This window comes from Anneissia japonica, unplaced genomic scaffold (genome assembly GCF_011630105.1).
Source record: "Anneissia japonica isolate Jap-2015-1 unplaced genomic scaffold, ASM1163010v1 scaffold287778_len1315358_cov176, whole genome shotgun sequence".
In the NCBI taxonomy this organism is placed as follows: Eukaryota; Metazoa; Echinodermata; class Crinoidea; order Comatulida; family Comatulidae; genus Anneissia; species Anneissia japonica.
Genome location: NW_022702824.1, coordinates 174,649 through 191,511, shown reverse-complemented (window position 1 = coordinate 191,511; position 16,863 = coordinate 174,649). Strand labels below are relative to the sequence as shown.

Sequence of the window (16,863 nt, the reverse complement as noted above, 5' to 3'; positions counted from 1 at the left end):
ATAATTAAGCCAAACAATACGCTATTCTGTTGCCCAATCACAGACACAATTGAAAAATCAATAGAGTTGGTCAGTCCTGAATTTATTATTTATCCTATATAACCCAGGGATTACTACTAACCTCTACTTGCTCTATGTATTTTCATTGGTAAAATGGGAACCACAGAGCTAAAATCTATTGTAAAAGTATTGCATTTTTAACATATACTGTACCTTGAGAAATTGTCTTTTCAAATATCATACAAGATAAAAAAAATCATTGGTTTTCACATTTACTATTGAACAATCCTAACTGGTAGTTAGCAAATGTGTCTACACCAAAAAAGTACACAAACTGGTTTTATGTAAAGGAAATTGTAAATCATGCACATATTCGACGCCTCCCGCCCCACCCCAGTTAAAAAAATACAGTATTACAATTGCAAACAAAATAAAAGCCAACCTTAGAATTGTTATGATCATATAAATTTATAACAATACCAGATTTAGATCGAGTTGATAACACGCAACACAGAGAATCATTAATTATGTAAGGATATTTTTTAGTTTGTCTGGAGTAATTTTATGTTTACTTACCCTATTTATTGTCACCATTAACGTCTCCCACATAATATGAGACTGAAAAACAAAATTATTATCACAGTTTACACAAAGAACTAATAAATTAACTAAATCACTTTTGTGTAATTGTACAAGATGATAACTTTTAAAATTTTCAATAAATATATAATCACCCTCATATTAAAAATACTGTCATTTAGGGGAGGGGAACCATCAGATTTGGATGAAACCTATTACAATGCTTCTTTTTTAGTTCATCCTAGAAGTTTTATAGTAATGACCAACTGAAAATTGTGGTTTACTGCAATTATTTTCATCTGCATGTATTCCCACATTCTGTAGAAATCAAATATTTTGTTAATTTGAAAACCAGAACCCCACAGGTGTCCGAGTTCAAATGCAGTCAATGATTAATATGAACTGAAAATAATAAAGCCAGTTATTCCATCAATTATTGAATTACAAAAATGTTATCATTTTCCAGGCCAGGGCATTTGAAGCACTGCATTGAATAGCCTACCCAAACACAGTGGCGACTTGCGTTGTTAGATATACAATAAAATAAATAATTTTTAGTTAATAATTTTATTCAATACAAAGATAATTTGTTTTTCAAAAACTAAAACATTAACATAATAATATAGCATGAGGAAGACATGATATGATATTTCTGATTTGTAATATGACTCGCTGTAACCAAAGTCGATGCAATGTCATATCCAGCAGAGTTTTGGCCGCCATGTTCAACGGCACATACACGTCCACCGTTTTAAGAACATAAAATTTGAATTCTGCAAATCGAATAAATAGACATAAACTTTCAACGAATACTTTTTTGGCTAACAAACAAGACCATGCTATTAGTTTACACTACCACCAACCATTCAATAAGGGTTTATTTGCTTTGCGTACAGACCTTACAAATTTCCTATTGAAATCTGTCAATATTTTAGCATGCTTTTTACAATCCTAATATAATAAATTATACAAATTTAAGGCCTCCCAAGCTAAAAGCTGACAGTCCAGTACTGATGTTTAATTATTTAAAACTTACTTGCTTTTGATTCTATCTAATGGAGAAACGTTCTTCGCAAGTCCTCGTGTATAAGTGTGTTCTATTAACCTTCTATTAATATTATGTTATTCAGATTATACCAGCCCCTTGATATCTGCTCTCTTCAACTACTGTAAACATAGCAACTGATATCAAAAGTGGAGAAAGTCTCCTGTGATTGGCTGGTTTCAACACAACAGTATAAAATTACAGGAGGCTTGGTAATTTGTAAGCAAGTAGTCCCTTATTCCCCTATGGTGCGATTCAGATCCTATTTGATGTGGACAAACTGAACCCAATTACTGGCATACCACTGTTACAATTAAAGTCATACAGAAAACTACTTGGTCTCACCAAAAACATAACAATTCTATTATGGGATGGCAAACATGTGGGCTCTTACAACACACTGATTTACATTTTTATCTTCAACCAACAGGATTTAGTCTAGTAGGTTCTACAACACTCACACTTAAATTATACTGTGGACGGAGTGGTTTCAACTTAAGAGTCATTTAAAATGGAATGCATGTCAATTCCCCTTCCTACTACTGTATTTCCACCCTTCACTGTTCACACTCAGCTCTTAGAAATGCTACTGAGTCTTTGTTGATACTAATTAAGTATAATCACATTAAAAAGTACAGATTTGAATAGCATTTTTCAAACGCAATCAAATAGCACATGGAATCTATTGTCAGTAGGTTGGCCCCTAAATTATACAACTTACTTCCTGTTCAACATTTTTGTAGCATTAGATCATCATATTAAAACCTTTTTTGTTAATCATATTATTTACCACTAAGCTGGGCAATCACTGCATTGTATGACGGTCGTACAAGGAATCCAACTCCGTACCCTGTGCACGCTAGACGACTAGAATGCCATCTACTGATTTTCCGTGGCAGTCTGAACAGATTGTCATTAAAAGCAATCCGTTGCACGCGGGTTGTCGAGTTCGATACTCATAGAGTTGAGTCGGCTGACGAACGTTAAAGAGATACAATTCTTTGTTTTGTTTATTAAATGTTGATTTTTATTTGGTGATTATAAGCTGGGTATACTAGCAGAAACTGATATAAAAACATGATTTTTCAACTTAAAAAGTTTGTCTACTTGATGGCAACCTAGCTTTTTATTTACAAACATTAGGTCTACAATAATAAAATTATAAGTTATTTAAATTAATAATAAATACAAATTACTTTAGAAATAAATATTTCAGTTTTAATGATAATTTTTGGTTGCTATGGTTTATTCCACTTGATTAAAAAATAATTTACAATTATGATTACAAACTATAATTTAAATTTCAGTACTACAGTGCAAGATGCAAGTGGCTTCATCTTTCCTCGCTGAACTGTTAATTACTGGAAATAACTGATCAATAAAAACTGAAAATAAATGTGGAATATTTATGCTGAATTAGATACTGATATCGGATTAACACAGGGCATTCTATGGTATAAATATCACACGCTTTCTATGCATTGTACTAAACAATAGGATTTCCAATTGGTATTTTCCTACTCGACCTCCAGTGTAGACAACTGCAACGCAATGCAAGAAAATCTGCCAGATCCAGTGGTGCATTTAGGGGAGAGGAAGGATTGTGGCGCATTATAGGGAGAGGGTGGCATGTGGTGATTGTCATCCTAAAATCATTTGCTTTCAATGAACCTCCCAATGACAAGTTGCTGGAAAAAAGATACTGTAGGATTCGAGTAGTTAAAAATGATGTCATATCACATCATACCCCAGCTACTATTGTGCTTACACTTTCGCCTTCAGGTCCCAATCAGCAAATTAAGTTTCCTAGGTATGCCACCACATTAAGTATATTTTAAAGGTACTGTATATAATAAATTGCCAGCCAAAAACTACAAATATTTTGAATTTTCCATACAAAAGAATCACATAACTTATAAACATTCAACTCACAGATCAAACACAGTTTGAAAATTTCAATGATTTATACAGGTGATTTACTATTTACTAAAACTCCCAGGTGCGAGGCAAGAGAGAAAAGGGGGGGGGGGATGGGGAGAAGAGTGGCGCTACACAAGCTTTAGGTTTATAACCAAATTATTTACCTCAGATCTACTCAAATTTGATCCACCAATTCCACCTCCTTTTGCTTTTTTCTTTTTACGGAAAAATGAAGAAGTATTGGAATGTTCACCTTGTCTGCCTCTTACAAACGGTTGTGCATTCCGCCCGTACCTGAAAACAAAACAGAAATTAAATTTCATAGTGGAATCATTACACATACAGTATTTTTGTAAATCTTTAAAAATTCAATTAAAATTTAGCATTAAAGATTAGGAAATTCAATACAGAGTTTAAAATAAATAAATTCTCTTTAGGGTAATGCTCACATACAGTATCAATAGGCATTAGAGTCTTCAAAAACATTTTTGAGCTTAATATAATTATTTCCTGTTTACAATCTACATAGTTATTTCAATCATTTTTTTTAAACATGTTGTAACTCAAACTAGAGCCACATCCGTTTGTGACTGATTGTATTTGATATGACGCAAATGGCAGCCCTGGGCTGAAAAGATTGGATTTAGGGGAACGTTCACATACTTTTCAGGGAGGAATTACAGACTTCAATAACATTTCTGAGCTTAATATAATATTCCCTGTTTAGAACCTAATAGTTATCTCAATTTTTTTTTTTTCATTTTTAAAAAGCGACACAAGTCAGAGGAACATCCGTTTGTGACCAATTGTATTTGAAATGCATGCAGCCAAATTCCATAGTAAGCTTTTTAATTGAAAGCATCAACAAGTAGATTTAGATAAAATATTACTAAATGGTGAACAACATAGCATACAATATGACGTAAAATGTAGTAGAATGGAGCTTTGAACTAATGGCAAAACCACAACAATATAAATACAACAAAGAACGCAAATACAATAGGAAAATAATCATGAATTGGTCAAAAGTTATTAGATACATTGTTATATTGCAATCCCAGAATGCTACTCTCAATGAATGTCAATTGGTTTGTAAATCAAGATATTATCCAATAGTTTTACACAATCGTTTCCAAGATCAAAGCAATTCAACTCAGAGATATTATTTTAAACAAAATTATGTGAATATTATAGGACACTTTTAGTCAATACTATATAACTCAATTTTAAAAAGAAAGTCAGAAAAACCTTCTGGTGGTGAATTGAGCAGTAAACTGAATGTATTGATTATTGTAATTTGATGCGATATAGTGCATAATAATGCGATAAAAAAAAAATATAAGAGAAACACATGCTGTTTTCCGAAGAGTGTACTGTACTTATAATGCATATACAGTAGGGCCATATTGCACACAGGACCAACAGCACAGTAAACATCTCAGTCATACTGTAGCTGATAGTGATCTACAGTATAAATAATACTATATTCATTATATTTATTTATTTCTGCATCAAACATTAATATAGTACAACATTCACATGGTAATGGTTGGAGACTTAAATAGTGCACACTACATGGTTTGTTGTATGTGCTGTTCAAAATTAAGATAGTCAATTTCTAAAAATTACAATACGGTAAATTGGCTGTGGTAATCAATTAAAATATTCTTGTAATAAAAGTTCTGTTAATCATCAGTAAAAAATACTTTTTTTAAAATCTGTTTCTGGTATGAAATTAATAACTTTAGGGGGTGGATCCAGAGATGTTCAAAAAGGGGTGAGAGGGCGAAAATGGGGCAGATCCAGATAATATCACCCTAGGGGGCACACCCAGCAAAATTTTTTTCTTTTTCTTTCTTTCTTTTTTTCCATGTTTTTTTTTACCTATCAAAAGGGGGAAGGATGCCAGTCAGCCTTCCCCCTCCCCTAAATCAGCCCCTGAACTTAATCGTAATAAATGAGCTATACAAAAATTGGATTGACTTTTTGAGGTTTTTTGGCAGAAAGTAGGGTCTATACAGTATTTTTAAATCAACATTTTTGTAGAACATTTTACTAATGGATTTATTTAATTCATTAATATCCAGTTTTTGCAACAAATATTTTTTTTTTCATTGTTTTGAAAGTATACAAATATATACAGTACAGTAGGTCAATAGAATGACCCTTTAAAAATGGCATTTTACTAATTACAAAAATTGGTTTTTCATGTCTTAATATTAATAGGTAGAACACAATTGTCAGAAGCTCTAGTAATATTATCATATATCTCAAATTAGTTTCAGATCCCTTGTCAAGCCATTTCAAAGTGTCAGGCTTCATAGCTTGGTACTTTACTACAGAATAATTGTAAACATTGTTGAAGATCCTAAACAGGAAAGGTAAATTTGTTGGCGCCAGGTATATGAGGGAAGTCAAGAGATGAATTTTCAGGGTATTAAAAGTCACCCCCAAAGTTGATGAATGTTTAAACAGTACTCTTTAAAAAAAAAAGTATTCTGTCCGAGAGGGAAGTTCACAAAGCTAACAAATTCTAGTAATCGTAGTACAGTAGTGTATAATTTGACTATCTTTACTTTTAATCTTAGTTGCCCCTGGCTGGTATAAACTTTCGATTCTTGGAGTAATGCAACCAAAAGGTTTGTTTAAAGTAGAGAAAGAATGACTAGCTTCAAAATTACCCTAGGCCATAAATAACAAATGCTAGTTTGCAATTTTTAAAAATTGAATTCAAGTCATGTACTTCTTAGCCAGTAGTTTATTGCTTTAAATTTAAATCAACAGGTTTAAATATCTACTTTAAGAGAATGCGATTACTCTGTTAAGTGTGCCATTAGAAATAACAGTAATTCACCCAAAACCACCAATTTAAATTCTCCTTTTCAATACAATAACAAATTACTACAGACGGTAATGATATATTTACAATAGTATGACAAATGGAGCGAGAGATGCATTGAAGAAATCTCAACCAGCTCAAAGAACATAAAAAAAAAAGATGTAAATCAAACCAAAATGCTGTAGACAGAACACATTAAAAATATTACTGAGGATTAATTACTATGATGTACAGTATGCTGAGATGACATAATTAAATAACCTTTGACCTTAATCATGCAATATGTCTGAATTCTTCGAAATATTATTTGTGTTTGTATTGCAATAAAATTGGTACATTATGGTAATGAAAAAAAACAAAAAAAAAACAGTTGTGTTGTTGAGAATATCTTCCAGGTTTCCATTAAATTCTACTAATCGTCTTCAAGAAATTTAATATAAACAATCGTTAATGAAAGTAAACAAGAGCTAAATTAATCTATAAACATTTTCCAGCTTAAATTTACACGCATGTAATTTGGAGATGATTCTCTGTTTACAGTATACAGAGTTATCAGAGGGTGGGATGGCTTTATGGAGTGAAAAACCACTGAGAAGAGATGGTTATGTCCATTGGTTTATAAATTCAAAGAATCTTATTCCAAAATAACTTTCGCTTGGTGGATAATACGCTTGCCTTCCAAACCCAAGTTCCAGTTTAACTCCTATATCAATACTGTTTTCTTCCTTCTACTGTAGTTGTTTAAAAAAAAATCGACTCTTCAAGCAAGGTTCTGGAGGGAAAAAAAATGTTGATATTTGCACAAATTATTTTTCCAAGACACAAAGAGCATATATGACGGAAGAACTCGAATAAGAATAAAATAGACTTTTGAATATTTCAAAACTGGGGAAAAAGGGGCGTAACCACCATGTTTTTCAACTTTTTCCCCAGATTTTAAATATTCAAAAATCTATATTTTAATAACAGTTCCCAAATTTTTTCGTCAAATATGCTTTTTGTGTCTTAGAAAAATTAGTTGCACAACATATCAACAATTGTTTTCCTCCGGAGCCTGACTTTAATGGCACTATCTGTGATACCGTAAGTCAATGGGGAAAGTATAATTTAGATTCTTTGTTAAACTTTTAATTGAAAATTATAATAAACTTTTTATTGCCAATTAATTAAAAGCTATAAAAGAAATACAACACCACTCCTGTATATAACCAGTGTGGTTATAAACACTGTTATAAATTTGTAGTATTTTGTAGTAAAGAGAACTTTTTTGATTAATCAGCAAAATAACTCTTTTTTTGTTTTAATCAACTATTTATTCAGTGATTTTAATTAATTTTAGTTTGCCATATAATGTTTAAATGACATTGTAAATTTCTTGAGTGTTCAGTCACACACATTCTGGATGAGAAATAAAAAATATTAAAAGCATCTTATTTCGGCAAATCAACTTACGGGTCGTCGTATCCCTGCATTTTATTTGTTAGTTTCTTCTGGATTTCTTCTAGTTGCTTTTTTGCTACAGCGTTTTGCCTTAAACTTTCATCCCGCTCTTTTAAAGCAATTCTATAGCTTAAATATAATGCCTTGTTGTCACTACTCTGTTTGGTGTCTGCACTGTTAGTCGGTTTAGAATCTGTAACAAAACAAATCAAGAATTTAAGATTTGAAAACAATCTTGAAAATCGAAAAATTGATGATTTTTAGTTGAGGATTTATACCGAGAAAGAATGTTACATCATCATTATTTACTTTATTTTCTTCTGAAAAAGTTGATTATGCCTTAAGGTTTCTCCTTAAGCTTCCTTGATTCTGATTCGTTGTTGACTGTTGATTTCCTGTAGGATCTTGATTTCCTGTAGGATCTTGATGTCTTGTATCCCCTCTATTAAATATTGTCTGAGGTCTATTTTTAGTGATTTAAAGGGAGGGTTTAGTACATGTTCTAGTAATGGTCAGCTTGCTTTAGTGACTCAACTGAGAATAAAATTCCATTACATCTGCTATAGGATATTAATAAATTTTGTGAGAAAATTTTTTCCAATTTTTTGCCTGTATTTCTATAGTACCAGGTGTCAAGCTATTGTTAAGTTTACCACAGTTACTGGTGGCTACAATCATTTAAAAAAACCATGTAATATTTGATGATTTATTGACATGGGAATTGAGAATAGGTAAATTTCATAAACATGTTTATTGAAAGCCTAAAAAAATAAATTCCTATGATCATCCGATTTGAATCTCAGTGGAATAGTACAAAGTAATAGGTATGACATGTCCACAGCTACAGATCAAAATCCCTGTTGTACAATAAAATCAATTCATGCACCATCTACACTCTAGTACCTTATTTACAAACAATGATCCATAAATCTTCCTCTTACGCCACATGGCTGATGTCTTAACCTTTATACTACATGAACAAAAGGGTAACTGTGCTGAAGAAAGCAGGATTATGTACTCTAAACTTCAATACAGTAGTATTGTACACACCGCATTCCGGTGATTATTGTCAAAATCGCGACTTGACGAGTCATGATTTTGAAACGCTTTTCACAACTTGTGAAGGCGCAGTCACCGTATTCACACTGATGCGCAGGAACACAGCATCAGTGTTTCACATTATTAGGACATTCATGTGGTTTTTGTGGTCAATTTATGATTGGAAAGGGAGTTTCCCACTCTGTTTAGTTAAACAGTCTTAAGGCATTCCCTATACTGGGCCTATGTAAGCGTGAGGTTCAGCTGATTTTCAGCGTACAAAGCAGTGGCGGATCCAGGGGGTTCAGACGAACCCCCCTCTGTGAAGAAACGTAACAAAACATTACTGGGTCTGTCCTGTCTTACAAAAGGCATGTTAACCGACATAGGCATAGGTTGGAAGATCGGACAAACTAGGTTTAGACAAACTAGCCTTCAATTAAATAAAATATTAATTAAAAACGCTGTTTATAGCTCAACGTCATGATAATTTACAGTATGTACGCAAGTGAGTTTTTCAGGCTTATCAGTTCATTGATCTATGGAAGAAAGAGTATGTATCCAACTATTCCAGATTGTTGGAATATAGGCCTAATAATATCTTGTCAAGGCAATTCTTTGATTTTTTTTTTCTATGTATAGGCCTAAAGATGAGATAAAATCACCTGACCTTTTTTATAAGAGGGGGCAACCTTGAATTTTGAGGAAATTATAGGAAAGGTCATTAAAAGACACCTCAGAAGTCGGGAAAGCTCATTTCCGGCCATCTAGGAATCAAAATTTTAACAGACGAGGACCCCCCCGAACAACCTTTGGGTTTTTTGCAAGCATGTTGAACCCGCCCCCCCCACTTTAAAATCCTGGATCCGCCCCTACAAAGCATTGATATAAATGCGCATTACCATTGCCATGATGTTGGAAAGTAGTAAAACTACCTGTTGATATGATAAAGTACACAATAATGAAAACTGCAATTTATCGAATACTGGTAAAGTGTGCTTTGTGTGTGCAACATGTACTGTAAATATGGCATGGAATGATGGGATACGAGGTCAACAGGTGTATACTTCCGGGGTAGTTTCTACATGCTAAACCACAGGTCGTTTTTGTGCTAAAACGCGGGGATGTGCCTTTGATTGTCATTTACACAGTATAGAAAATGTGTGCACCGCTCGAACACACATATAGTCATCAATTTCAGGGCACCCCTCTTTGAAGATTAACCTAACCTATTCAAACGTCTATGAGTATGTACTTTCTTTGGAACATCAAGGAACTGGTAAATTCCATAGATACAGTAACTGTTATGCATTCTAAGCACAAAAATCAAGCAGAAATATACAACAATGTACACTGCATTAATTGGCGGTTAAAGTTTAAGTAGCCTGACTGGAGCCAATAGACAGTAACACAGGTAGTCAGCTGATCAAAATCCCCCTTGTACAATAAAATAGGTGTGCTCAATAGAACTCATAAAATTCTCATAGGTTATAAAAAAAAAACTATACATAAATCTTAGAACATCACATGTGGCAAAGGCCTAACCTTTATACCAAGTACACTATGACCGAATTGATAGGGTACCCTGAATTTGACATTATTACAAAGGATATCTGGGGATACATATACAGTAGGCCTACTGTATACTACACTATAATAGTGCAGTATTGGCTATTTCAAGATAGTTCATTAACATTATATAAATTTTGACATTTATCCAGAAACTTCAAACTAAATTTTACATTTTAAGGAATATTCTAGTAGTGTCATATGAAAGTCCCTGACATATTCAAAAATTAAATTTAAACTCTCTCTCTCTCACTTAATAACATTCTTAATGATTTAATATACCAATAACACTGTATTAGCAAATTTTAATTTTCGTTTCTATAATTTAGTATTTTATATTGTCTTGTTATTCATTCTCTTGTTATTGTCATTCCTTTGGATGTATTTTTAATAAATAAAGTAAAAATATATTAATCTTGATTCCTAAATTGGCAAATGTAGCACATTAAAATTGGAAATGTTATTATTCAATAACAAAGACACCTGAAAGCAAATACTCAGCCTCAGGATGTATAGGAATGAGACATGAACTGTACCACCCAAAATAACAGAGTCAAATCGAGCTGCACCCACTGAAGACATCAACAACAAAATGTAATGGTAAAACCTTAAAATCATGTGTTTGCTACATAGTTCCATAAAGTGTAAAAGTGGCTGCATACAGTATATTTTACTGTGGGAATACACATAAAACTTTTCTTAGAGGAAAATCTAGGTTTGGACCGAGGCAGAAATATAGGATATTGAGTAGGAGGGGCCATACCTAGTCATCCCTTTATTTAACAGTTAAAAATTAGCAACATACAAGCTGAGACATCTCACACAAAAATTTTGACTGATAGGAAGTACTGGAGAACATCACTTCAAAACTAAAGTTTGTGTATAGGATGGCGGATAATCTTTACTTAAATTCCTCTCTTTAACCTGCTCTGCTGCCGTCACTGTTTCGCTGTACTGTGCTGCGAACAATTTTTTTAATTTAAAAAAAAAATGTTTACATTTTTTGGATTGGATCTTTTTGCTCGTTTTAACTTTCAGAGAATAGAGATTTATATATTTATTTCATGTATCTTTCTTTAAATCAGTGGAGAAACTTTGTACAGCAATTTAGTTTCATTTTTGTTTTAATCCTGTCTCTGATTTCTGGTCTGTTGTTATTTCTGTTTGTAAAATAAATGAAATCAACTTGAATCATCAAAACCAAATTACTTTTAGCTGATTAAAAGTATTTAAGAGCTGTAAAAACTTCAAGTACAATTGAACCACAGCTCATATCAAAGAGAACATCTAAGCTAATACAGATTTTGAGTTCAAAGATTTCCCTTTTACACTGCTGAAGAAGTCTCTTATACACATCTAGATGCTATATTGCTGTCTCTTATACACATCTAGATGTGTATAAGAGACAGGCACCCACTGAAGACATCAACAACAAAATGTAATGGTAAAACCTTAAAATCATGTGTTTGAGGTTTGCTACATAGTTCCATAAAGTGTAAAAGTGGCTGCATACAGTATATTTTACTGTGGGAATACACATAAAACTTTTCTTAGAGGAAAATCTAGGTTTGGACCGAGGCAGAAATATAGGATATTGAGTAGGAGGGGCCATACCTAGTCATCCCTTTATTTAACAGTTAAAAATTAGCAACATACAAGCTGAGACATCTCACACAAAAATTTTGACTGATAGGAAGTACTGGAGAACATCACTTCAAAATTAAAGTTTGTGTATAGGATGGCGGATAATCTTTAATTAAATTCCTCTCTTTAACCTGCTCTGCTGCCGTCACTGCTTCGCTGTACTGTGAACAATTTTTTTAATTTACAGGTAAAAAAAAAATTTTTTACATTTTTTGGATTGGATCTTTTTGCTCGTTTTAACTTTCAGAGAATAGAGATTTATATATTTATTTTATGTATCTTTATTTAAATCAGTGGAGAAACTTTGTACAGCAATTTAGTTTCCTTTTTGTTTTAATCCTGTCTCTGATTTCTGGTCTGTTGTTATTTCTGTTTGTAAAATAAATGAAATCAACTTGAATCATCAAAACCAAATTACTTTTAGCTTGATTAAAAGTATTTAAGAGCTGTAAAAACCAAGTACAATTGAACCACAGCTCATATCAAAGAGAACATCTAAGCTAATACAGATTTTGAGTTCAAAGATTTCCCTTTTACACTGCTGAAGAAAGAATGTAACTGTACTCACCATTAACATATGGTCATTTCATAAGATAACAACATTATACGTAATCAAACAGTTTCAATCTCCACATCAATTTTCAAATCCAAATTTTAAATCCTCACATTGTAACTGCTACCTTTTGAAAACCCAAGTGCTTGCTGATTACCTCAGTATATTTTTTTTCCTTCTTCTATTGTAACGCAACAATAGCCCCAACAACTGGGTTCAGTGCCATGAATAAAAACCTTTATTTAAATTTCAATAGCGCTTTGAGTCTACAGTGACACATGAAAAAGCGAATTGTAGAGCAGCTAGCTACCAAAAGGCTTCATGGCTTTCCCGAAATTAGCATATCAAAGGGCTTTCATTTGCGGGCTTCCCTGGATTGCACAGGAAGAAATTTACTCTCTAATTATAATACTAGAAAATCAAATTTGATCTTATCTATAGGTTCAACCATGCAGTAATTGGTTCAACCTATTTTTATGAGCCCAAGGTATGGTATACCATATTACAGGAATCTTTCCCCATCCCCCAGTGAATTAGGCCCCCATCTAGTGAATTTGGCACTATCCAGTCCAAATTCCATAAACTAAAGAGGGAGACCACTCACTATGGATTAAGGTCACCAAACCATTGATGAGTAAATTAGAAAAGTGAGTGTACTTTAGTTGAAAATTGACACTGTGATATGCCACAGCAGATTGTACAGTGTACAGTAATATGTTTCATTTTGCTGAAGGATGACATTATTTTGCCAATTATCAAATGCTACCCACTATATTTTAAAATCCTGTTTGATGTTACAACAAATATTGAATGTTACGACATAAAAAAAACCAGTTACACACTATGTTCCTTATATTTATATGTTTTACAATATGCATGTCAATTGTTACACTAGTCAAAAAAACCAATTACTGTAGTAGATATGAATTGTTACTTTGCAATCTATATTGTCGGCAAAAGAATACAATAATCAATACAAGTTCATAGTTTCTTCATTATTATATGTGGTGTATTTTGTATCACATGATTGAATAATTGAGGCGCAATTAATATTAAATTTTAATAGATTTTGATATAGAATAATGTGCCATTCAACACGCTGATCTCAAAGTTATGAACGCGAATTGCAGTGCAATACAAATATTACTATAAATACTCACAAAAAGCCCGTCTATGGAAAATTTGACTATTTTCTTCACCAAAACTAAAAACAGAGTTTGTACACTGAAGGAAGTAAAATTCCAGGACATTCAAGTACAAACGTTTTATTTAAATTTCAAGGACATTTGTGTTTAGGTATTTCTGAACAATTATAATTGCCAAATTTGCTATACAGTATGCCCTTAATGACATTTAACGAACATAGAGAAAGTTCAATTTTTTACACTTTTCTTTTCTATGGAAGATTATTCATTTATTATGGTGAAATGATACCATGATGAAATTTCCAGGACATTCAAGGACAATTAAAAATAAATTTTCCAGAGCTTTCCTGTACTGGAAAATGCCCATTTGTTTTTCTAGGACTTTCAAGAATGCCTACTAACCCTGTTAAAGGCAGTACAATAAAATCTGAAGCAATCACTCTAATTTCATTTTAGCAACTTACTGTACTTTTTGTGTAACTTTTGTACAGAGTAGTAGTTCCTCAGAACAATTTTTATGTAGTGATTGTCAAATTGGGAATAAGGACAGGTTTTCCTGAGTCATATGTTAATCTTTTTTTAGAAATAAATTCCTTAGTTCTGTGTATGGTTGATGTATTTACTGGCTGTTATTTTAACTATGTTATGATGATATACAACCTGGCATTTTTACTAGACTATGCCATCAATTTTAGTTAACCCATCTTATAGTTTACCCTACAACCTATTTCTACAGTATATCTGCTATTTTTTTAAAGAGTAAAAATACACACTGGGGTAGGTGGGGAGGGGAGAGAAGCAGGGAAGAACAATGTACACCTTGTACTTTATGAAAATGAAATGAAGACTTCAAAAATGAATTTAATCAACATTTTATTTACTTTTCTTTGGGAAGAGGAAGAGGAAAATAGGGGAGGGTTTGAGGAAACTTTGTATTCTCTGTATGCCTCATCTCAAATTGTTTAGTGCTATTTTTATAATAAAAGAAATTATTAATTTCGTATTAAATTGGTCTTACTGAGGAACAGAAACTGTACAGTATAAAATGTTTTCAAGGGCTATACAGCAGAAATGGAACATTATAAAAATAATATATACAGTAGAAACCTACTCTCTAAGATTATCTTACAATTAGTTACAGAAAAACTGTAATTTTAATTTTAAAAAATACCACATTGATTATAAAAAGTAGACTGTTTTATAAATATAAAATGCTCTTTTATATTGTAATAATAAATACTATTAATTTTTTGTATCTATAATAATAAATACAATGAAATTATTATTACCTAGTGTAATACCTACTGTAGCCATTTCCGTTCGCCATGTATAGAGGTTACTGCTCCATATTGATTACTTAATGCATTATAATATGTACTCTATGAATTCATCATATTGTTCCCACATTTCATTTGCATATTGGAATTATAAATTTAAATATATGCGACCTCTGTACAGTGTTGTATTGTTGACAAAACAGGGGACATATCTAATAACACTGAGAGGAAATTTAAGAATGAAATTACAAATGGACAGAAATTCTATAAAGGATTGAAAAAAAAAATTATATTGTACCAGTAGACAGTTGGGTTTTTTTTTGTTTTTTGTTGAAATATTCTTATTAAAAACTGACATATTTTCACTCAGAAAAAGGCTCTGAACAAGATTAAAAATTCTAGATGACCATTGGTTATTATCCCTATAACTGTAATTAATAAGTCAACGGCTGATTATCAAAAGCATTTATGTAATATCAAATTAATACACTAGAACTCCTCCTTTGGCACAATTATTTAGGGGACATCCCTATAATTAAGGGGACACCTTCTCCCCATGAAGTGAGAAAATATATCTTTTAATAGTATGGCAAACTCCTACCACTTTTTATCACATCATTTATCACATCATATCATTTATTTCTAGGCCCGAAGGTGTCACCTTCATTAGGGTTCTACAGCAATTACATTAGTAATAATTGCACAATAATCAAAACAAAGATTGTTTTTCGGATAATTCTTGAGAATTTACATTTAATTTTAATATATAAGAATAAGTATCCCTTTCAATTAAGTGCTGCAGCCTACGGAAGTTTGGCTGTTTCACAGGTGGTAGGAGACATATATATATATAGTTCAAAAATGTTTGCAACTTATTCCTCCATGATCTTTGATAAGTAGCAGTCATAAGAATTTATTGTGTTTGCTTTTCTACAGAAAGCACTCAATGCCGAGGTATTAAAATCCATGTACTGTATTTTCATCATGCAAGGTTTTGTATGCACGTCTTGTTCAAATTCAGATCCTCTACCACTGCCAGGTAATGAGCATGTTGTTGTTTACTTATGTCACTCAGGCATATTAATTATCAATGAATTTCTTCCACTAATCTTGACCTCATTAGCATAATGACCTACCAAAAGCTAGTCTCCAGGCAAAGGAAAATACTGTATCTGTGCAGTTATTGAGATATTATTGAGATATTGAGTTATTTGAGTATTACTAATTGGTGAGCATCACCTAGTAATAAGGTCAAACCAAATGACCAGCACAGTAATCTTTTGTTGGATTCTAGGTCAGAAAAAAAATCTGTCAACTCAGTAGCTCTCATCAATCTAAACAATAATACTAACCACAAGAAATTCCACATGGAATTTACTTGTTCCATCAACATCATTATATTTTTTAAATTCAAATATGATTCAACAATCTTCAAATAACTTACTGCAGTACTGTACTGTATGAGAGCAACTGTGACTGTGACTATAATTCATTTTAGAACTAATACATAGTAAGGTACTGATTAGGCTTTATCCAGAGGTGACGGAACTAGGGGGTGCTGTGTTATGGAGAGTAATGTGTGACCGGAAATGGTATGCAGTCAGTTGGTTGTTACCATACGCCAGTGATGTTGGAGTATATAGTACAGCAATATGAATCTATTATGTAGGCCTAATGAATGAAAAAAGTTTCGGAGTTTGTCGGGTAGTGAAATGATTATTTCACATTTTAAGTGCTCCCTAAATTCATAAGTGTAAGCTAAATTACGGTGATTAATTTAATTATCGAAGATATGGAGACAATTATTTCGAATC

The 16,863-nt window shown here is 32.3% G+C and overlaps 1 protein-coding gene across 3 annotated transcripts in view; it reads right to left on the bottom strand.

Annotated features, from left to right (window-relative positions):
- LOC117104043 (tight junction protein ZO-1-like) overlaps positions 1-16,863 on the bottom strand; it is a 54,001-nt gene that overhangs the window by 29,592 nt on the left and 7,546 nt on the right. For 2 of the 3 annotated variants that reach the window (XM_033244695.1, XM_033244697.1), the window contains exons 2-4: positions 7,836-8,016; positions 3,709-3,838; positions 577-618 (exon numbers count right to left, since the gene is read on the bottom strand). In XM_033244695.1, coding sequence (XP_033100586.1) covers positions 577-618; positions 3,709-3,838; positions 7,836-7,855 — 192 coding nt within the window. In that variant the 5' untranslated portion in view covers positions 7,856-8,016. Of the gene's footprint in view, positions 1-576; positions 619-3,708; positions 3,839-7,835; positions 8,017-12,642; positions 12,799-16,863 lie in introns of those variants that run through there. The other variant, XM_033244696.1, reaches the window with a different exon arrangement.